Source organism: Montipora capricornis, chromosome 8 (genome assembly GCF_036669925.1).
Source record: "Montipora capricornis isolate CH-2021 chromosome 8, ASM3666992v2, whole genome shotgun sequence".
NCBI lineage: Eukaryota > Metazoa > Cnidaria > Anthozoa > Scleractinia > Acroporidae > Montipora > Montipora capricornis.
The window spans coordinates 21,568,310-21,590,809 of NC_090890.1; the positions used below are offsets into that span (position 1 = coordinate 21,568,310).

The 22,500-nt window shown below is 38.8% G+C and overlaps 2 protein-coding genes across 2 annotated transcripts in view; both read right to left on the reverse strand.

Moving 5' to 3' along the window:
* The window catches only part of LOC138059448 (importin-7-like), a 38,348-nt gene extending 29,936 nt beyond the window's left edge, over positions 1–8,412 (reverse strand). Inside the window, exons 1-10 of the mRNA XM_068905055.1 lie at positions 8,238–8,412; positions 7,865–7,946; positions 7,061–7,220; positions 5,265–5,423; positions 4,598–4,754; positions 4,399–4,488; positions 4,111–4,205; positions 1,044–1,114; positions 854–956; positions 501–546 (exon numbers count right to left, since the gene is read on the reverse strand). Coding sequence (XP_068761156.1) covers positions 501–546; positions 854–956; positions 1,044–1,114; positions 4,111–4,205; positions 4,399–4,488; positions 4,598–4,754; positions 5,265–5,423; positions 7,061–7,220; positions 7,865–7,946; positions 8,238–8,321 — 1,047 coding nt within the window. The 5' untranslated portion in view covers positions 8,322–8,412. The remainder of the gene's footprint in view (positions 1–500; positions 547–853; positions 957–1,043; positions 1,115–4,110; positions 4,206–4,398; positions 4,489–4,597; positions 4,755–5,264; positions 5,424–7,060; positions 7,221–7,864; positions 7,947–8,237) is intronic.
* A 5,354-nt stretch (positions 8,413–13,766) lies between these two features.
* Positions 13,767–22,500, reverse strand: part of LOC138013836 (hatching enzyme 1.2-like) — a 9,029-nt gene continuing 295 nt past the window's right edge. The window contains exons 2-8 of the mRNA XM_068860886.1: positions 21,716–21,910; positions 21,082–21,202; positions 20,436–20,611; positions 18,378–18,605; positions 17,343–17,496; positions 16,592–16,703; positions 13,767–13,883 (exon numbers count right to left, since the gene is read on the reverse strand). Coding sequence (XP_068716987.1) covers positions 13,767–13,883; positions 16,592–16,703; positions 17,343–17,496; positions 18,378–18,605; positions 20,436–20,611; positions 21,082–21,202; positions 21,716–21,910 — 1,103 coding nt within the window. The remainder of the gene's footprint in view (positions 13,884–16,591; positions 16,704–17,342; positions 17,497–18,377; positions 18,606–20,435; positions 20,612–21,081; positions 21,203–21,715; positions 21,911–22,500) is intronic.

A 22,500-nucleotide genomic window follows, 5' to 3' on the forward strand; every position in this document is an offset into this window, starting at 1 on the left:
TGGTCGTTTGTTCGCAGATGTTAACAATAAACTTGATGAAATCTAATGTTGCGCATTTGCAGGGACATTCATAAGTTAATCAACTCTGAAAATACATTTTAAAAGCTTCTTTTTAATCAATTTCCCTATTCCCTGTGACTGACAACAGTTGTCTTCATTGCTAAAGCCCACAGTTGAAATGAAAACGATAGAATTTGCGAGAAAAAATGAGCGGGTGATGCTTGCGTAAATGCCAATCTTGTAACCCCCTCATTTTCCCTGATTTCGTAACTTTACTTGCTTTTATTTCCGCTTCCGGAAGTTGAATTTTTTTCATCTTTTGCATGTTAGCTTAGATTAATTTAAAACGTTTGTCTTTTAAATTTAAACAAATTCTGAGGCGAATGGAGTAATGTTTTCATGTACACGTACACTGTATGTTATTAGACTAAATAATCTTAATTCACTTATGATGGTTCTGCCCACAGCATTCTATCATTGATTTACACACGTAGCTCTACCTGTATGTGTGGTCTCATGACTTTCCAGTGAAGTGAATTTGAAATTCTGAAAAAAAAAAAAAGACCCCGTTAAGGAAAATTGCCTTATTCTGTGAAAACTACATGTAAAAAATAAAAATAAATTAATAATTATCAATAACCACATATTTAAATTAAGCAGTATAATGTGCACTGTAAACTTTTTCATCTCCGGCCTCATTTTTAATTTTACATACATGTACTTGTATGCAACTGTACATGAATAAATAATTACAAATATGTCTTATCAATACACGTACCAGTTACCAATACCAAAACAAATGGCTTAGCATAACAATGAAAGGTTCCCTTGAATTACTGTTGATTACACTAACCCATTTTTCAAGTAATTTATCGTCTGTTGAAGAACACGAGGTGCCACAAATACTTTGCGTCTGTACTGATCTAAGACTTTCAGAAGAATCTGGGTAACACTGACTATGAAAACAAACAGATCATCCTCCGTTAGTCAAGAACAAACTTGTCATTAAAAAGACAAACAGAATACCCTAAATGTATATGTACCTGCAAATTGCTTGCAGTAGTACTCAGAAAACTCCTCATATTCCTTTGTTATTGAGCCTGGGGTGCCATACCTGACAAAGATAATACTTTTGTTATAATACTGATACAGTATAATATTATTGAGATGGCTTTTAAGGCAATTGTTATATTTTTGCAAGGAAACACTGGAAGTAAAGAAGCCACATTTTCCCCAAAAAAAGGTTGAAATCAATTTACATGTACAGTACAATGTAAAGAGTGGCTGTACCTTATCTTCAAAAACACCTGGCAATTTCAAAATATTAATTACCAGGTATTTTGAGGCACACCTTCTTGAAATTTAAAATTTAAAATCAAACAATGATCATTAAATATTTCCATGACCTAAAAAACGAAAATGTGTAGTTTTATTAGATGTCCGATTCTTGCATCAATTTGATACTAAATAATTAAACAATTGTTGACACAATCACTGAAGGAACACATCAAAAGCTCATGCTGTACGTGTCTTGTCTCCATCTCCCTGCCTATCAATTTCCTGTCAGGTTACTACATTTGCATGTATGCTTTCAAGTTGTAAGAGGCTTCAAAGCAATAATATGAAAAGGTTTGAGCTAGCTTTTGGTGAAAAAAAACATATGAACTGCAGAAAGCAGTGTAGCACTTGCCTAGATGTGAAATGCCGACTTAATGAATTCTGGAGGGAAAAGTTTGCTTTTCTAAAGCTCGCACCGGTGAGAGGGCATTGTGTAACGTCATGGCAAACACCGAAAAAAAACAACAACAACATATCTTCGGTTCTACCGTGCATAATTCGCTGATTTAGACTACGAGCAGTCCCTTTGTTTTCTTATAGTCCGTCGAGAGCGGAGCGAAAAAACACAGGCCGCGCGAAAGTTGGCCGCGTGAAAGCTGGTGTTTTCGCCTTCTGCCCAGACACCAGCTTTCGCACGGCCAACTTTCGCGCGGCCTGTTTTTTTCGCTCCGCCCTCAACGGACTATAAGAAAACAAAGGGACTGCTTGTAGTCTATCGCTGATTCAAACGGTAAAATGCTCTGCATTAAAAGACAAGATCTTCATTCAAAGTTTGTAAGATGCTATTGATTTGATTTTTCTGGAAGGAGTAGTCTTATTTTCACGCGCCAGTGAGACTGAATGTGTCCGTAGCATCACGCAAAGTCATGTTTACGAAATTAAACATGTGCGTGACTCTCATTTACAGTAGTTCAGCTTTATTATAAGTTTTACTTTGCTGTTGTAAAAATTTAATTCGGTCAGTCTACACTGTATTGCTGGGAGGGTATAATTTTTCACCAATTGCATTATTATGAACGCAAAAACAATCACCGGATCAGGACTCAAATTAGTATGCATTTACACACAGCAGAACATCAACAACACCCGCACATAAATACTAAATACATGTAAATTTATATTTCGTTTAGTGAATATCGACATGTTGTATGCTTAAAGTTAATTCGTTTATAGCTGATTCTAACAGCTTGACTGTGCAAATCAAAATACACGTTTAAGTATCCCTGTCGTGTGCGATCGCTCGATCCGCACAACGAATGTTTAAGGAGGCTCGGAAGGGTTTTCAACTGAGCGCGTGCGTGTTAACCCACACATGCAATTCTAAAAGCTGCTTGTGTCAGCTCACGATTCAAAGTGGGTCACCAGAAAATAATAAACAAATACCGCTAGTTTCGCTCACCTTTCTTCTAATTCCAATACATATGGAACATAAATAGACAACTTCTATTCATGAAAACAATGAAAATTGTACACAAACGGTTTCATGGTCACTTAAATCCATTTGTGTTGGTTGGCCTGTAGCTTCACTCGCGCATGCACTCGAATGAGCGGGTGACGCTTGTGTAAATGCCAATCTTGTAACCCCCTCATTTTCCCTGATTTTGCAACTTTACTCGCTTTTATTTCTGCTTCCGGAAGTTGAATTTTTTTCATCTTTTGCATGTTAGCTTAGATTAATTTAAAACGTTTGTCTTTTAAATTTAAACAAATTCTGAGGTGAAAAAGAAATTAGCGACATAATTTATTTACAAAAACTTATTTTTCTGAAAACTATGATGGGTACTTAATACCCTGGCCAAATTTTGTCTTGATATGATTACCCTAACTGTATCTAAAAACAGAATATGTTTATTTGTTTGAAAAAGGAGAAACTATTTCAAGCCTCCTTAAATAAATATTGCAGCACAAGTCCTGAGTTTGCTTGTTTTTCGGTAATATGTCATGCTGTCAAACATTTCCATCGATCGTTCGCTCGTCACAGTTATAACTTTTGATTTTTAATTGATTAAAATAATAAGGAAACCGGATAAAGGTAATTTCACTTAGTGTGGTTTGAAATGAGAGCTAAGGGTTTATTGACGGATGACGGCAGCAACCTGAAGATACATGTAAAACCTTATTCCAAGAACACACAGGCAAGGCCGAATTTCTCAAACAGAAATGCCGACTCTGTGATTTTAACTTTCATTGTCAGATTCATGTACATTGCTAAGTGGAAAATACATGCAAGCCACATGTAATGGACACAGCAATTTTAATCCTGTCAAATTACACGCAGACTGCGTGTAATAGTTCGTGTTAAATTTTACACATGAATAGCGTACACGTATTTTGTGCGTAAATCCGTCATCATCTGGCACGCATTTCACGAGCGTGTAGATGCTGCTATTCCTGTGGCCAGTACTGTTATAATAACTGGTTGTTGAAATTGAGAAGTCAAATTGATTTCAAAACCACAAGAATTTTATGGCTTTCTCAAACGAAAAGTCTTTCAGCCTTACTAGTTAAAATAACAAAGACGGCACAAAAAACTGAAGATGACATAATAATGTCTTAAGTTTTTCTCTTCTGTTGGAACAGGTGCTCCCAGTATTTTAAGCTGTGCTCCTAACATTAATTTTTATGCTGTGCGCCTAAAATTTTGGCAGTGCACCTAGAAATATACACTTGGTAGCAGAAGTGCTCCCAAAGCCAAAAATAAACTTTGACCTGGCTGGGTTTGTTTTAATTCTGAGTACTGTACAGCAAGTAGTTCTAAGTTAAGTTAGGTACCTCTCAAACACACGGCAAAGAATGTGTAAAGCCCATTTTTTTGCTTTCCACCAAGGGAGCTTAACAAGTTCCTCCTCATCACCTTCCAATGCTTCCTGAATAGAAAAAAATGTACAAGAGAATATCATGGCCTGTGTATGTACACAGAAGAATCCAATGTGTTGTAGTAATTATAAGTGATAAATTAATAAATTATTGATTAGTGTTAAAGGCCTATGGACGGGACTTTACCCAGATGTTAGTAAGTGTACATTGTATGTTCATATGACTGTATGATCAAATTCCTACCTGAGGAACATCTCTGGATACAACCGTTTGAAAGAGATGCATCCACTTTCCAAATGATTCTGATGTGACTAATTCCATTGGGAGAACATACTAAAGAACAAGAAAAAAGCTCAAGTGATACATGTATTCACAAGAAGTACCTTAAGACTTCAATTTGATTCGAAGTAAAAATAAATTATAAAAAAGACTCCAGGCTGACCTGAATAAGGGCAAAAAATATTTTAAGGATCTCCTTCTGAATTGCAACTGATGGCTGTGAAGCATCTTCCATTACAGATGTGAATCTTGTATAGAGCAACGGCAAAAGAACTTGCATGATCCTGTGAAGGACTTGCCGTTCCTCTGGCTTCTTGAATCTTGCAAACAAATTAAAGTCTAAAAAAGTCTAATCATCTATTGTGGTAGTCCTCAAGACAGCATTCACCCTCTTTTAAGTGTCTTAATAATTAATTGATAGTTTGGGGAGAGGGCCAAAAACTATGTTGTAGTGGTCTACAGTAAGCATAACATGTACAGTATTTTGCGTACTGTACATGGAAGGGTGCAAAAAATTCTGCAGCTTTCAAAGCACAGACAAAGAGGGGTTCTTCTGAATATTTAGGCCTGGGCTTTAAAAAGCCTGAAAAGCTATGAAATTTCAACAACTACTGTATGTTTGAGTTACATGTATTTCCAAACCAGGTTATTACTTTCATGAGCAAATTTATGATAAGGTTATACCGTAAGACTAATACCTTCTATTCATCTTAAGATACGGTGCAAATTTTGTTCTTGTCGCACAAGGAATACATGTAAGAACAAGGGATTTGGGTCTGTCGAGAAAGGTACATGTATATCAAGGGAAATAAGTTACTTGTGATACTTACTCATATTTCTTGACAATCTGATATAAAGTGAGTAGTGCACCCATCCAAGTTGCTTGGCTATTCTCAGCCAAGAACACATTCACCTTGTCAATCACTCCTGGCCACTTGTCGGGGAAATCATGCCGCAAGACCTGATTTACACACACAGTCAGCTGTAGTCTGGATTGAAAAGCAGCCACAGACAGAAAAATACACTAAAATGAGACCTCTTCACTTGCAAGACATTTAAAACATTTTTATACAAGGAATTGTTTCAGTTGTCTTAGTAATTTTCTTTTATCCATTAGCATTTTGGAAGTTCTTCTACAGTGGTTATTATTCTATGTTAGATTTTTAAATGTAAATAGTTTGTAAGCTTTATTGAAAGATTTGTAAGATATATATTAAAGGTGTAAGTTTAGTTATTAAGTTATATACTGTACTATAAAGTCTTAAAAACGTTTTGGATCTGACCTAAAAAAGTATAAAAACAAAATTTTTGGCAACGATCTGTTTGCCTTCATCAGAGTAAAATGACGAGATGAATAATTAAAAGAGCTTTTTAAGGAATGTTTTGATCCCTAAGGGGCACAATAAAAGGCAAATAGGCCTTAGGAAGAGGTGCTGGCATTCATTTACTGCTTTGGTATTTAGCGTGGAAAGCCAAGATTCCAAGAATAACCATTTCTGTCGGTTGCTAACACCATGCTCTAAATTATACTATTGTGATTCGCTTTTGAATATTGTATAGAAAAGGCGCAATATAAGTAATAAATATATTAATTATTAAATATTATTATTAAGACGTTGACTTGTATATTCAAATATGCCAGTCACTGAACAAAAAAGAACAACTTTTGATTATTAACCTCTAATTGGCTCATTTTTAACAATGGGTGCCATCCAAGTCATGAAATATCCCTACAGTGTGTGTGTGCCTGACATGACACACCTTTGTGGAGAAGTAGTGACAACAACTAAAAGGGTGGGTTGGAGGAGCAAACCAGTCTTCTCATAAAACATTGAACATCATTAGTTGACTTTGATGAACCAATATGACCTCCAGTCAAGTGAGTGAACATCTCCTGTTTGTTTCCATGCCTGTCTAGTAAAATTATTTTGCTCTTTTAAGTGAGACTTAAAGGGGCTAGGTCACGCTATTTTAGGTAATTTTGTTTAATTTTGTTAATTATGAGCTCTAAACGTCAAATTGGCAGAGCAAGAGTCTTTCGTTTGCAAAATCACGGCCACATAACAACTGAGAATGATTTTCCAGCTTTGTAAATGACATTTTGATATAGACTGATATAAATTTGAAAAAAAGGTGGGCCGACGTTTTTCAAATTTACCCAAATTCAATCCATTTCAATCCTCTCCAGTTTTGTCCATCAATGTCCCTTCTTGGCTTCCCTGTGTTTTTTTAGAGTTCTTCTATAGTTTTGAACAGTTATTTTGATATGTTAGTTAATTCTATGACCATTCGATCAGTGCTGAATATGCCTAAAAGAGCGTGACCTAGCCCCTTTAATACATGTAGATTTTACTGTCTGACGCCAGATGATTTTACTCAATGGGGACGGTCCAGGATGGTTCAGGTGTCAATGGGTTAAGACAGAATCATTAAAACAGGCTTGATTTCAGAGTACTTGTTCACAATAATATTTCTTCTTATAGCATCATCATTTCAAGAATAGAGCACAATAACAATAGACGTTTTTCATATGCAAATAACTGAATGCACATTCTCAAACACACTCCAGCCTTTGTTCACACAAGGTGTTTTTTTTTTCCTTTTCAACACCAAGGCTAAGCTTTACCTTATGAGTTCAGGGGCATATATGACTGCTTCAACAATATTCTGTCTGATGGTAGCTTTATCTTGATCAGAGACCACAAACACTGGAACGCCATCAACAAGCTCAGACTGATCCCTGTCCTTCCAATATTGGGATATCATGTTTTTAAGGTAAATGCCACCTAGAGGGCAAATATTGAAATAATGAAAATAGCAAATTATTGAGCAATGAATTGATTCAGGGCCTGAACAATCGATGGAAATCAATCATTGGAAAATTAATCGATCAATTGATGACAATTAATTACAAGTAATTAATTGGCATTGATTGGCATCAGCCAATCGATGACCAATCGATGATCGCACAAAAGTAAGTTACAGTCAACTTCATTGAGGGTCATCGATTAGCTTTCCCATTGGTAATCAATGAAAATCGATGTTATTTAATTGAATGATTCTCATCAATTATCAATAACATTGATAATGGATGACAATTTATAATCACAAAAACTTGCACAACTGATTGTCCATCGATTATCAATATCAATCGATTAATTGATATCGATTGATATCGATTGTCATCGTTCATCTATTGCATATATTGTTCAGGCCCTGATTGATTCCACACACTGTGAACAATGTACCGCTGTACAACCTTTAATATTCCAACAACAACAAATTATTTGTGACTATACCGGCCTTAACATTCATTATATTCGTCAAACGGCAATTACATCAATCACCGATCATAATGATGTCAGTGTTCGCTTATTGATTAAAAGAGAAACTTTGACAAAAGGAGGGCAGAGGTTTCTTTGTTTCTTACCCGATTGCCGAACTGTAATCTGCACGTCATTCGACATTACGACTTGAAGCAACAATGATAAAAATCCCGGCACTTTATGAATCTGTCAATAGTAGAGAAGTCAAGAACATATTTTTTTCAATACAGCGAAATGTTAATTTTATAATTCATGTGTACTGTGAAATATACTCAAAAATCTTTTATACTTGAACTTGACTGTCACTGGAAAACACATGAAGCGTTGACAGTGAAAATAAAAACCCTCTGAATAAGGAAAGTTTGTGACAATCGCTTAAAAAATGCAAGCGAAGTGACACTTGTTAGTAACGAGTAAGCTGAAGTTAAAATCAAATAATTACAGTAAACTTGTGCTCTTGGTGGATTGGCACTATACCTCGTTCAGCTTCTTTTCCGCTTCCTCCCTCAGGTTTGGGTCAAAAGTGCTGGCTAAGATGGTGGCAAGTTGTGGTATATCCATTCTGTAGAATATATATATATTTGTTGAAGTTCACACTAAACTACTCCTTGTGAGTTTCTTACATGTGCACATTTCCGATACCCATTCCCGCTTTCCCGCAAAACGTCATGCGCAAGTCAGCTGACCGGAGTGACTGCGGATTCCTTTCAGTAACTGTAAGCCCACAGGAATCCCAGCATTAAAAAGAGAGTGTTAAACTATAGATCTATTTCCCTGTCATCGATTTTGGGCAAATGTCAGGAAAGAATTATCCATCGGACCATCTACTATGGCTTTGTGAAAGGGCGTTCCTGTACAACTCAGCTGGTCCTCACTCATCATATGTGGAGCAAAGTGCTGGATGCCGGTCTCCAGGTTGATGCCGTGTGTTTGGACTTTGCTAAGGCGTTCGATCACGTGAACCATAAGATACTACAGCATAAGGGAACGTATGTTTTTTATTGGAGGGGGGGGGGGGGTGGGCCGGGGTATTTTATAATTTTTTGGCGAAAAAAGTGGTAGCCCTCCCACTTCCTGGAATGGATTAATGCATGACCCTTCAGAAATATCCAAACAAAAACATCTGACCCTCCCCCACCCCCCCTCAACCTATCCACGACAAAAATAACCGGAAGTGGAAATAACAAACTGGAAGTGTTACTCATATAACCGCGTTCATCTGCGCACAAAGTAGTTAATTGCGTGGCGTGTGATTGTACGGTGAAAACTTGAAAATGGACAAGGATTTACGAGGAATAGAAAGAGGGAAATGTGCTTGTGGTGAATGGGAGGATTTCATGAGGTCTGATGGAGCAACTTGTGGCTATTGTGGCTGTTTCCCGACTCGCCATTCTAAAAAGGATGCCTGCGACTCCTCTGACTTATAATTAGCTGATGGCACATCGGCTGCGGGAGCGAGTGAAAGCACAAGTCCAGAGAAGTGGAAAGATGAAGACCTAGAGTGGTTCCCGAACCCAAAGGGCGAATATATTGATGTAGTAGATTGAGTTGTCGGTTCAGGTTCGAGTAGCTTATTTTAAGTGACGAATCCTCACCGGAGACTGATTTTATACCAGAAGCCCGCGCGGAAACATCAAAATAATTGGGCGAAAGCGGGAACGGGTTGAGAGAGACCATTATGTTAGTTAGGAGAAGATACTTTTTTGATACGTAAATTTTTCGACACCTGTAAAATAATTTAGATTAATCTTGACTAGTAGCTTTGCTTGTAGATACAAGAAGGGATAAGAAGCGATAAGGAGTAATTTTCTCCTTGCCAAAAAAAACTATTACCCTGCCCGGGTTGAGAATAAAACAGGTTTGACCCTCCCCAATTTGTAAAAAAGTTACTAAGGACCCTCCCCTCCGAAGCCCCGGCCCACCCCCCCCAATTAAAACGTACCTTCCCTAAATTGTGTAACTTTGGAATATCAGGGTCGCTTCTAGCTTGCTGCGGTGACCATTTATCGAATCGTAAGCGAAGAGTTGTGGTTGCTGGCGAATGTTTTAGCTGGCTGAATATCACATTTGGCGTGCCGCAGGGGTCCATTCGGGGGACCTTGTTTTTTGTTATTTTTATCAGTGATCTGCCTGAGGTAGTTAGTCAAGAAAGTTCTGTGGCACTATATGCAGATGACTGCAAGGCGTTTACAGTGTTAACCTGTCCTAATGATCTACTGATGTTTCAAGATCTAGATAGATTGTGCACTTGGAGTCAACAGAACAGGATGACCTTCAATGTTAAGAAATGCACGTGATGCGCATTACCCTGAAAAAACAACCATCCAGATCAAGCTTCACCCTGAACGGATCCGTCTTAGAGGAAGTTTATGAGTTCCGTGACCTTGGTTTGCTTACTAACCATCGTCTTTCTTGGAGCTATCATGTTAATGCCATTACAAATAAAGCTAATAGAATTTTAGGCGCTGTACTGCACGATGGTGAGAAACCGTGAGATCGCAGGTGGAATATGGATCAGTTGTGTGGTCGCCATACACCGCACGAAGCGTTGACAAGCTTGAGCGTATACAGCGGAGGGGAACAAAATTTATTGTTGGAAAAAGGAATTTTACCTGTGATGAGCGCCTAAAGTGTCTTAATTTGCTTTCGCTTGAAAAGAGTCGCTATCTTTTTGGTATCACATCCTTGTATAAGACTTTAAATGGATACTTGAATATGGATGTATCTCCGTTTCTAAACTTTTATTCTCAGGATAATCTGTACAGGTTTAGACATGTTGATGACTATTCCTTGAAGACGAATTTTGCTAGAACGACTAACTTTAAATACACCTATTTTAATAGAATTGTTGAAATGTGTAATTCGATACCCTTAGATGTTAGATTATCTCCTAGTCTTGCAGTTTTTAAATCAGGAATGAAGAAGTTTTTAAGTCAGGAATGGAAACAGTTTTTAATATTTATATTTGATTTAATATTTGTCTGATTGTTATCATATATTTATTTATTTAGATTAGCTACATGGTGATTTGCCTCGCATGGAGTGTTCCACTCTTTCACAGATTATCCTTATGGCTTTGTTTGTGTGTTTGCCATTAAATTGTAATAAGCAAATAAATAAATAAATAAATAAATAAATAAATTGGTTTTGCTATGACTCATTCACTGGTTAGTGATTTATTCGGCGGATAGCGCTATCCATCGTTTGAACAACTGGAGCCCGAAATCAAAGAAAATTATTACGAACTGCGAAATTTACGAAGTGATCCTTTGATTCTCAGATCGTATTTGAATTTATGATTATCATTTGTTCCTAATTTGCTCTGAATTTACGACTATCATTAATTTATATCACTGACAGTTCGGTAGGAATTCTCGGAAATGAACACTTATATTTAAAAGTCAAACAAAGTTTCTAGACTCGGGACTCTAACCTGTGACCGTTTGTTTAACAAACCATTTAAACCTGAGAGTGAATAAGTAAAGCCAGGCTTTGAATTTAAATAGAAAGCATAGGTAGCTAGGCTTGGCAAGGCTGGAATTTATAACTAACACAGTCAAGAGGACCTTAACAAACACTCTAGCGCTGAAAAAGTCATTTTGCAGGTTGAGCTTTTGCATGTGCTCACTGTCATATTGCTATGATGCGTGTAAATGGAGGAGGCCTTTTTGTGGATTCCGTTCATGTTGTTGACGGCGAGATAGCCTAGATACCTTCCATCGTACGGGTTACCGGAACATTCGAACTTCAACAAACTTTACACTTTTCGTATACAATAGATGGATCAATTTCCGGGCTCTCTTTAAGGTCTTTATGGAGCTTCCCACCTGCAGAAACATTCTAAATGATTGCGGTCGCCTCAAAACTAAGCTTGGCCGAATTTTTGTTCCAGAAAATTAGCCGAGTTTCGATCTTCAAAAAGTAAAATCAGTAAATCCTGAGAGTTTTCGTCTGTTCTTGTGACGATGGAACAAAGCGTTTAAAGGCTATGTCGCTGAAAGGTCAGTGTGACGTTTCGGGTTGATTACCGAACTGACAATTCTACCGCAGTGAGTGAGCTTGAAGCGAACGAACGAGGCAGCAAGCTAATCGGGAGAAGAACATATTGTACTTCAAAATGCAAGGGATTGTGGTCAAAGGCGAAAGGAATTGTGGTTATGCGCGAATGGAGGAATGTGATCTTGTGTAAGCAAGTTGCACTTTACACAGAAGATTAGAACAGAAGCTTGCTTTTACTCTTCTACTGGGTTCATTTTCGCTTCTTTGATGCTGCTTTTATCCATTTATATGAACTTTATCGCATCTTTGTGAAGTACAAATAGGAAAAGCTGTAAGGCTGAACTAAAGTGATAAGTGGTCACGATTCCGTTAAATATAAGTTCCAATTGAAAAAAAAATGCATATGGCTTCTTCGAAAGGAACTCGCATGTCGTATATCTCGATATTCTTCCATCCAGAAACCAACTTTTTGTCGTGAAAGCATCTCAAAGGAAAGCAGTGAGTCAGGCGCGGTTAGTTGATATTGACCACTGTCAAGCTGAATTTGGTGATTCACAAGTCTTTCTCGTGTCAGGAACCCATGACCCGGAGCCTACAACTCTACTGTGTTCGTGTAACGGCGTTTTCACAGACCGATTTGTTTTTAGATTGAATTTCCCGCGAATGAAACTCCCACAGGAGCCCGATGACCTATTACAAGAAATTAATCTGACGTCATAGGGTCACCGAACCGGAACTGCCTTTGTTTTTTGACCTAACTCACGGGAAGGGCTAGTCTAAAAATAAATCTACTTGTGAAAACGCGGTTCAAAGACGCTGTATGGAAGTTGCACACTCCAGATGGGCTCCTGCTCGTGTATAGTACTTCAGTCACACGAAAAGTAGAACTAACTTCGCGCCTCAACTTGCTATGAAAAAGACGTTGAAGTGAACTTGCAAATGTTCAACATGCTCGATGTCAATGTTGCGCTATGATTCCCTTTTATTTCCTTCAATCTTTCTGGGTTTCGTTTAAGCAACAGAGGACGTTTTCCGTGTTTCCATAGCCTCATCTAAACACGAGGGGGAGTTGGGAGAGTTTGCATAACTGTCGAGAATTCTCCCAACTCCCCCGAGTGTTTAGATGAGGCTACGGAAATACGGAAAAAAGTCCTTTATTGCTTTTATAAATTATTTCTCAAATATAATTCAACAAATGAAGGAAAATGCTAGTTTTTTTACTTATTGATTGAAACTGATTTTCTTGTCACACGCTCATGTTTCCTACCAACCAACCAAAACGAGCGTCTGACAATACCTAACGAATCAAAATTCGCGTGATGTCACAGCTGTGTTCTATACTCTCATCTAAACACAGTTATTGACCAATGATAGTGCGCGTACTATCCCAATTATCTTATAAATTTTTGTAGTAACCACATGTCCTCTCAGGGAAATATTTACGTTATCGTTTCTGAAGAAACGATGCGTAGTTACTAAGTATGATTTTGCCACAACTTACATTTTAAAATCAAACAGATAGCACTTACTTATGATTTTGAGTCTACTCAAAGGGGCAAAATATATAGTTTCAATCAGTCACATGAATCATGGCAATCGGCGATTATTAAATTCATCTTAAGAAGTACACAAGTATGCAAGTGTCCTCCAACTGTTGTTTTCATTCTTTTCTTGAGTGGGGTCCAGAGGGGGGTCCCGAAGGGGGCCACGTTTGTACCATCCCTGCTCAGGACCTCGCAATTCAAATCTCCATTCAATTCCACCCATGGACTGTCGTTAAATTACCGCAAGCATAGTTAAACATCTCCCTTCCCCTCGGCAGTATTTCTACCATCAAGGAAAACTAGTTTCTTTTTGGTGAATATTGTGCGTACCATACCACCCTGTACCAGCATTCGCACTTATCATTACTTATGAGATAACACAGAAATTTTACACAAAAAAGCTCTTTTATTTACGAAAAGGAATTTTGTGACGAAATTGCTGTGGAGAAGACCACAAATTCAGTTATCTCCGGCTCCGAGGCATCAGTAGAACGTGATCGCCAGGTTTGAGCCACTTATTGCCAGAAAAAATCACCGGAGGTTTGAATTTTTTCCTGTCATCTGGAGTTTCTACTTCCACCTTAAAAAAAACCAAAAGATTAGTTTTCAACGTAAATAACACAGCATTATCCTATTCTAAATATTAATTAAAGGTAGTAAAATGTGTTTATCAATACTGAGCTCAAACGCTGTCTACAATAACTGCTAAAACGTTCGGAACGTTAGACTTGCAATTGGGCTTTGTGAGCTGAATATTCAAAATAGGCTCAATTTAATACGTTGTTTTTTTTATGCGTTTCGCACATACATTGCATATAACATACATACACTTATTTACAAATCACACTTCCTTTTTTGGTGGTTGCCGTGAGCCATTGGGCATGTAGATTTTGTCGGTCGAATCCCTTCTCGGATTGAATCCGTTTTTACCTGTAGGTTAAATTGAGTCTCGTGATCCTCATATATGCCGTCTACCTAGTTTAAAGCCCCCCAAAAGGATTCAAAACACCTATACTTTCCCTCAAGCTCTGTCTTACGCATTTCAACACATCTTCTTAATTAATGTTTCATATCATCTTACCAGCTTCTGTATTCATACACCTATCCATTCAGTCACTGAAAAGAGTTAGGGAACAAAGAACTGAACTGTGTACTTATCGGTACAAGAACTCAAGACTGCCAGATCTTTAGTCCTGTGTATTCACCACTACACTACAACGAAGAACTTGCTTATCTATAGTAGGTCAATTGATATCTTTGTATAATAACCAAATCTAATCCTAACCTGACCTTAATTTTTCTCTGGGCTTAATTTAGGCTCCAGAAAAGTTTCTTCAATCCGTCTGAGTGAGTATTCAATCTAGGTAAAATGAGGATCACTAATTTAACCTAGGTTTAAACGGATCAACCTGAGAACGGATTTTACTTGCAACATAGACGCTTATGCCATCACCGTGTAAGAGTGAGTGTCCAAAGTGACGGAATTTTTTTGGAGGAAGGGTGAGGGGGGAACCGAAATCTCACTCAAGACTTTCCCCTTCGTAGTTTGTTTCCTTCTTCTTGTCTTTTTCCACGCTGTCGAAAAACACAGAGGGCAGGAAGTATCATACGAATACTATGAGGTAAAGAAAACCTAAAATAAATATGGATTTACGGTTTACGATGTTCAACTCTCTCATAGCTACCACTTAAGAAACAATCGTTTTGTTTCTCAGTTAAATACTGTTTCAAGAGCTCTCTCTTATGCGTGGACCTGCTATACCCATCCAAAGGACAGCCACAATACCGGGGACTCCATCTCCTACTATTCACGAATAGTGTCTTGGTTCTTTAAGGTCTCACAGGGAACTTACGAACGTGAAGATATTTGTGAGACGGGGTCTACGGTTTATTCGACGCGAAGACTTGAGAGTTTAACAATTTGCAGCCGGATGAAATTACAAAGGCAGGACTTTCTCCTCAATTATTTTATGATCCTGGGTGTTGATCCGGACGGGGTTCGAAACCGCGACCTCCCGCGCGACAGCTCGATGCTCAACCAACTGAGCCACCGGTGACATATTCTTTTGTTTTCTCCGTCCCGTAAAGCCTGGTTTATCCTGCGACATAAGCATTAGAAGTGTAAACCGGGAGTGACATAAGCATAAGCAAAAGCATATGAAATAGCAATAGCTTCAATTTTTTTATGCTAATGCTTATGTCACGTTAATAATTGTGCAAACCAGGTGAAAGATATACAGAAACATAAAACCGAGGTGTTAACTGTTTTTGATGCCAGCGGATATATTCAAGATAATGGTGCCTAAGATGGCGTCCGAAGGTACTGTTTGCTGAGATGGCAATCATCCCTGCCTTTACGACAAATCGTGAGATGAAGTATCCTGAAATAAAATTCTCGGTCCGCTAGTTGCGGTTCTCGTACCAGATCACCACAGTGTCCTTGCTCTTTCCTCTTTTGGAACATATCCCTTACCCAACAGGACCTCTTGCCGTTTTCTCGTTCTCTCTCTTTTTGCCTGTCGTCTTCTTCTAAGTAGCAGCAATAGAAGGGTAGAATTTCTTATTCGTCTACCACTTTGGGAACTTGGCTCGTTCCATGCTCCAGCGAGCTCGAGCTTTTTTCTGGAGCTAACGGCGCTTGCGTATGTCAATTCTCTTACGCTTATGCAAAAAGTGTTCATTATGCTTACGCTTACGTTTCAGTGTAAAACAGGCTTGAACGACCACTCGACATAATCATGTGTGATTGTTGGTGAATCATTACGCAGAAGTGACAAAAGTTATTGTTTTCGTGGATAAGCGGTCAAATGCGACCAAGTAATGTAAATACAGTATCTAGAGTTCAAATATATGTTTGACGTTGCTTTCCTTGGTTTTGCTCGATTTACATTTCAGGTGATTTTTATTGACATGAGACACATTGACAAGTACACTCTACTGTCGTTTTCCCAAAACTTCGTGCATGTGAAAAAAACAAATAAATTAAATTCTATTTGCCTAATTTTAGCTGATAAGGTACCATTTTTGTGTAATTAATAAAACAATCCAATATTAAGCTTATTTTGATAATCTTTCCTGTAAGCGACCACCTTCTGTAAGCTACCACTTTTTTGTGCCCCTAGGGTGGTCGCTTACTAGAGTCCATTTTGTTTTCAAATAGTAGCTATATGCACGCTTTGCGGGCCTATTTATTTAATTCACGTGACATGTGACGAGTTCCTCGGGCTGGCCCAATCACGTGTCACACATAGACTACTTTTTCAGAGGCTTTTCTTCCATTTTACTTACTTTGCTGAGAAACCAATCATTTGCAGTCCACCACCAAGACGACCCAGCCAGTCTCATCCTGAGCGACACTAAGCTACCAATATTGGGAACAATCACGGGAAATGTTTCTTTACTGAGGAGAACAATAATTTTTGCACCTCACCTTGTTATTGTGAAGAATAATTTCAACTGAAGCAAACGAACAAACAAGTAAAAACAACTACAAGGACGACAACAGCCTATACGTACTCCCCCTCTAGATTACTTAACACAGTGGAGGAGGCAGTGTGGCCCAGTGGTTAGGGCGCTTGCCTTGAGATCCGGAGATCCCGGGTTAAAAGACCCGCTCTGACCACTGGTTGAATTTGTTCCTGGTAGTCCCTGGTTCAACGTCCAACCTGCACTTGTAAATAGCCAACTAGCTTGCCTCCAGCCACTTGGGATTCTTAAAAGTTGTTGTTGTTAGTCCGTTTCGTTGTGTTTCATTGGCCCTGAAAAGCGGTCAATTAAGTATGTATGTACAACGAGATTGCATGTACAACTCAAACTATAAAATACACTGGGAGTTCTTGTCCTTCAGCACTGGTAACGAGTTTTTGTCGCAGCTAGAGGTGTGGGTCAGACTGAAACTTCTTACACCGAAATTAAATTGTCTCTGGGTAAACAGAAAATCGGGAGACATAGGAATTGGCTCCCTTCTTTTTAAGTCGATGGGACCCACGAACTCATGACATTATTATTGGGTTCTCATGGTAGGAATTAGCCTTTATACCTTCCTCTTTCAAAAGGATTAGGGATTTCATCCGTTGGTTCCAATACTATCTCGCCTGAGTCTCCACCAGTACCAGAAAGCAGTATATCAACTTTGGAGTCCGTTCCAGCGAAGGTCTCGTCAGCGGTATACACAGTAACGAAATACAAGACCACTAAAATAAAATTCAACAGTGATGGTTGGCATTTCATAAAGTTATGGACCACCGTTAACCCTCCCATGCACTTAAGAAGCTGTGACAAGGGTACAATTTCATGGCCTTTATAAACAAACCGAAAGCAACAGAGTAACTGAATATAAAAAGCAAAATCAATGAAAAAAAATATGTACACTAGATAGAGGTTTCAAAATACCAAATAGCAGCGTTATGACACCTGCTAAACGGCTTCTCATGAAGCTCACCGATCTGTGAAAGGGAAACAAGTCAAACAATTGAAAAAGACGAAAAGACGGTTTTTACTGGATGCTCTGGACTAGCAGCTAACAACTGTTATACCCCATTTTCAGTAATAATTTTCTGAAATGTGTTTATTTATAGATTTATGGCCTCGCTGTTTTTTATTGAGAAATGAAATTTGTGCCTATGTGAGATAATTGGAGACATTGTGCGTTGATTGATTAAGAAGTACTTAATATAGTTGGCAGGAAATTTCAAGTGTTTTAAATAAAGCACGGCTTGAGAAAACTATCACTCAAGGGGAAGTGATCAGTGATGGTTGAGATCCACGCTTTCCCCAGCCGTCTAAATACAGAACAGCTTTCTTGTCAACAACGGTGCCTATTAGTCAGTGAGCTCATGTCAACACTTCTATTGCAGGTAGCGAGATTCACCAGATTGACAGTGCTTCAGAAGTTTGCAACTAAAAGCGTTAAAGGGGGAGATTAAGGCACAGCGAGTGCTGAAATGGAAGGGGACTGGACAGATTATGGAGAGGAAGCTTATCGTCGCTGCTTGCTACGCGCAGGATAGTACCGCAGAAGAAAAGAATTCTCCCCATGGTAAACAGTTTACACACCGATCAGTGTCAAACTTACAGTCAGTTCGTAGCTGTGGGCATTGGTACAACATGTTAATTCGCACAACATCCAAAGCGGAAAAACCATCAGTCAGCCCAAGCTGCATATTGGAATCAATGAGCGCTTGAATTGTCGGAACATTCCCATCTTTACTGAAGAAGGTATTGCTGTAATGCATAATAGAGTGAAAATCGTACGGCAAATCTCCGGTATTTTGTCGATATGTTTTAAATTGTGACTGTTTCCCTGCAAGAGTAATGTTATTTTTCGATAACTGAATGATGATCCTTGTAACTTTTAAGCTTCTGCTTTTGTGATACGGCTTTTTTGTACAGAAATTCTTTCATCTTACACTACTGTCTGTTGAAACATCTAGGGTGGCCGCATCATTGTCAGGGACTGTAAGCATGGCAACTCTGTCTTAAATTACTGCAGTCCGGGGGGGGGGGTACTTCTTTTTAATGGGCTAATGGGGATGTGCCGCTGGATGGGATCGCATTTTCACGACTGGATTGACTATAATGGGCTTGCACTTTCAACAGTTTCCTTCAGAGTTATTAGAATATGGTCGCAAATTTTGGGGGTAAGAAAATTCTGACTTGTGGGATTTAAAAGTGGGAAGATTCGCGGTAAATGAAAGTTGTTACAGAAACAACTGCAGCGCTGCATGTTGATTTAATATTTACTAGTCCCATTACATTCCGATTTGAAATTACAATCAATCATTAAGTACCAGATGTGTCAATTCATTCGATGATCTAGTTAAAAGGCTTTATATAAGGTTTACGCATAAACAGAAAGTGACTAATTTGAGGTCGCCAAAATTACATTTACCCTAAAGTGACTAAGATGGGGTCTTCAAAAATGTATTAATAATTCATGAGGCTAACAGCCTATCAAAATATCGATAAAACGTCACGTGTATGATCCTTTATTCTTAGTGAACTATGATCACTCTGAAAAGCCCAGTGGGGCTTGGATTTCAGTGTCCCAGGAGAGTGCGAGGCTGAATGTACAATCATTGCAATTATCGCTTATTCTCAAATAAAACGATCTTTATATAAAGGTCACTGGTGATCTTCCCCTAAGCAGCTAGCGGTGTGGTGGTTGAATGGTTAGGCGACGGTTTCAGTAATCAATATTCGCAGGTTCGGGTGCAGTGTTCGAATTTTTCGAAAGGCCCGAAAACATTTCGGGACCGAAAAGGCATTTGTGAAACTGCCAACTGCCGATTTTGGAAGGCCGATCTTTTAACATGTTGTCAAGGTAACAAAAAGCAAACTGACTGTAAAGCTTGACGACTTAAATCCTCCCCGTTCTTGAGATACAAAGGGAATTGTGACACCCAAAAATAGCCCGTAAAGTTTCGGGACTTTCGAGAAACAGGCCCCTGGCTCGGGTCCCGTAGCTTGAGTCCTGGCGTTGATATTAGTTTATCTCTGTTTTATCGGCTCTAAAAGCACTAGGCTACGCGACGTGTTTTTAAACCCGATAAAACACTACTGCTGGTTTTGAAAACATTACATGAAATACACTATAAAGGGTTAGGGTTTCTCAGAGGTCAATGGCACGTACCCAGCGAAAATTTACCCAAGAAACCCCTCCCTCCCCTCCCCGGGTACTGCATTCGGCTGAATATTTTTGTATAAAACAGTATAGTAACAGTTTTAATTTTGCCAATACTAACTTTTCAGGCAGTTTCTGTGGAATTTAATCCGGAACGCTCGCAAAATTAAAAGCAGTTTGTTGGGCTGCAGTATTGGCTCCAGTTGTTCAAAAGGTGGATAACACCATCCACCGGATAAATCACTATCCATTGGATAGCGCAAATTGGTTTCGCTATGACTTATCCAATGGATAGAGATTTATCCGGCTAATAGCGATATCCATTGTTTTAACAACTGGGGCCTGGACATAAGGCCCCAGTCTTCCAACAGGTTCGGTTGACTGTTTTTGCGCCATTTGTGGGCAGATATAAGTTTTCTGTGGTTTGCTTTGATTCCGTTCCAAAATAAACATTTGATTTGGTTGCATCCACCGTGCTTCAGCTCATCTTTATTAGACATTTATACTTACCATTTTGAATATTCTCCGATAAAACGATGACATGCTGATCTCTATCCAGACGACTCTGCTCGTGTAAGAAGCCAATACTATGCATGAGCTCATGTATTGCTCTTCCCCGCGTCTCGCATCCAGTGCCAAGCGATAGTTGCTGCTTACCGCCTCGTCGTCCAATTTGAGACCAACAGCTGTAAACGACAGGCATGCTGATTAGTGGTTTCAGGGGCCCGTTTCCCGAAAGTCCCAAAAACTTTTCGGGCCCAAAAAGCCATTTGTGAAGCTACCAACCGCTTGTTTTGGAAAGCCGATCTTTTATCATGTTTTCAAGGTAATAAAAAAATAAAAAGAAAAGTTGCTGTGAAGTTTGACAACTTAAATCCTCTCCGTTCTTGAGATAGAAGAAGAATTGTGGCACCCGAAAATGGCACATAAAGTTCTGGGACTTTCGAGATACGGGCCGTCATCGTCCATAGACTTTGCGCCAAACAGAAGTAACCCACTCAGCCAAAGCATCTCTTACACACTCTTTCTTACCACAAAAAATACACGAGTAAGGTAGTCGGGCCTGAAATGGTAATTTGCTGTTGATAAAAGTGCACAGCCATGTATAATCGGAACGAACATTTACATGTAAAAGGTCGCGCCGGTGATTACTTACCCTGTGCCAGGAAAGATCTCAATGTAATCTTTATCGTTGCCTGCTTTTTGTTGGAATCTGAGGCAAGTTCGTTTGTGATATTGTTCGATAGCCTTGTTGAAAGCGTCAGTTGCTTTATTGCCTGAAAGAAATAGAAAATCTTTTAAGTGAAAGTACAGGGAATAGAAACTGAAGGAAGAAGAAACTTCTCTAGGAGTAGCTAGTGATCAGAGGTGACTGAGAAGACAAGCGAAGAAGAAAAGAAGGTTCAAAAGAGGATTGGAAATGTAAATAAGTAGTTCAAGTGCCTTCAATAACGAACAAATACATTTGGAGTACATTGCGGCTCTTCAGTAGAGGAGGGGGGGGGGGGGGGGAGGGTTCGAATTTTTGCCTTTAATAGTTAATGCAACAATTCATATATGCAACAATTCATATCAATTTAGACCAATCTTGTCCGCCTTTCCACTCAAACCTGCCCTATATTGCTGTTTGTAACCCTTAGCTTTCAAGTTGTTGCCCCTTCAAGGTTGTCAGTATTCCCTCCTGGGTGATTACTAGAGCAAGAACGATTTTGAGCAAAACAGTTTTGTTGTCAGAAACATTACACCCTTATACTTGACTATCAGTTTGTTAAGATCAGTATTTTTCTCACCAAATATTTTCGACAGGAATCCAAAATTTAATGTGTAAGGGATCTGTACAATCCTACTACCATTCTGGAGATCATGACCGGTCCAGTATAAATTGCGTTGTGAATTGGGTCTGTTTAATATGGCTCCGCGCTTGTTCATTCCACGTAAATTCTTAACAAACCATCGTTCCACCATCATGTCACCTTCAATGAGAACTAGCAAAGAAAATTTGATTTAAAAAAGACAGTTTCGCTTCGTTTTAAAATCACTTAATCGAGGGAAAATCTGCACAGCCTACAGTTTACTCTAAGACACTTTACGATCCTTACTCATTGGCTCCTCCATGGCGATCGTGAAGTTTCGAATTCTCTCGTTATTTTGGGAATCAGCCGCCGTTGGGTCTCGCGACCTTTACAAGTAGTAATGGCAATATTGAAAGTAGCGAACGCATGGCACGATTTTCATTCGAGAAATTATCGTTATTTTCTTGGACAGTGCATAAAAAATGAAAAGATGTATTATGATTGCTGTAATCTTGTTATGTTAACAAATATTTAACCGTGTGAAGGGATTACCGGTATTCCGCTTTGCACTTGTGAAGGGTCAAACATCGAACTTTTCAAGCATACAATTGAACATAGAATTTGCTAGCCATGTGAGCCAGTAATCGGTGCTAAAGTGGACAGTTTGAGTACCCCCATCAAATTTAACCTTATTGATAGTAGTTGGGTGGTCCATTTCATGGTCTGTGGGAGTTTTCTAAATTGTAGCCGGGGAGCAATCATTTGCTTGTTATATTTGGCTG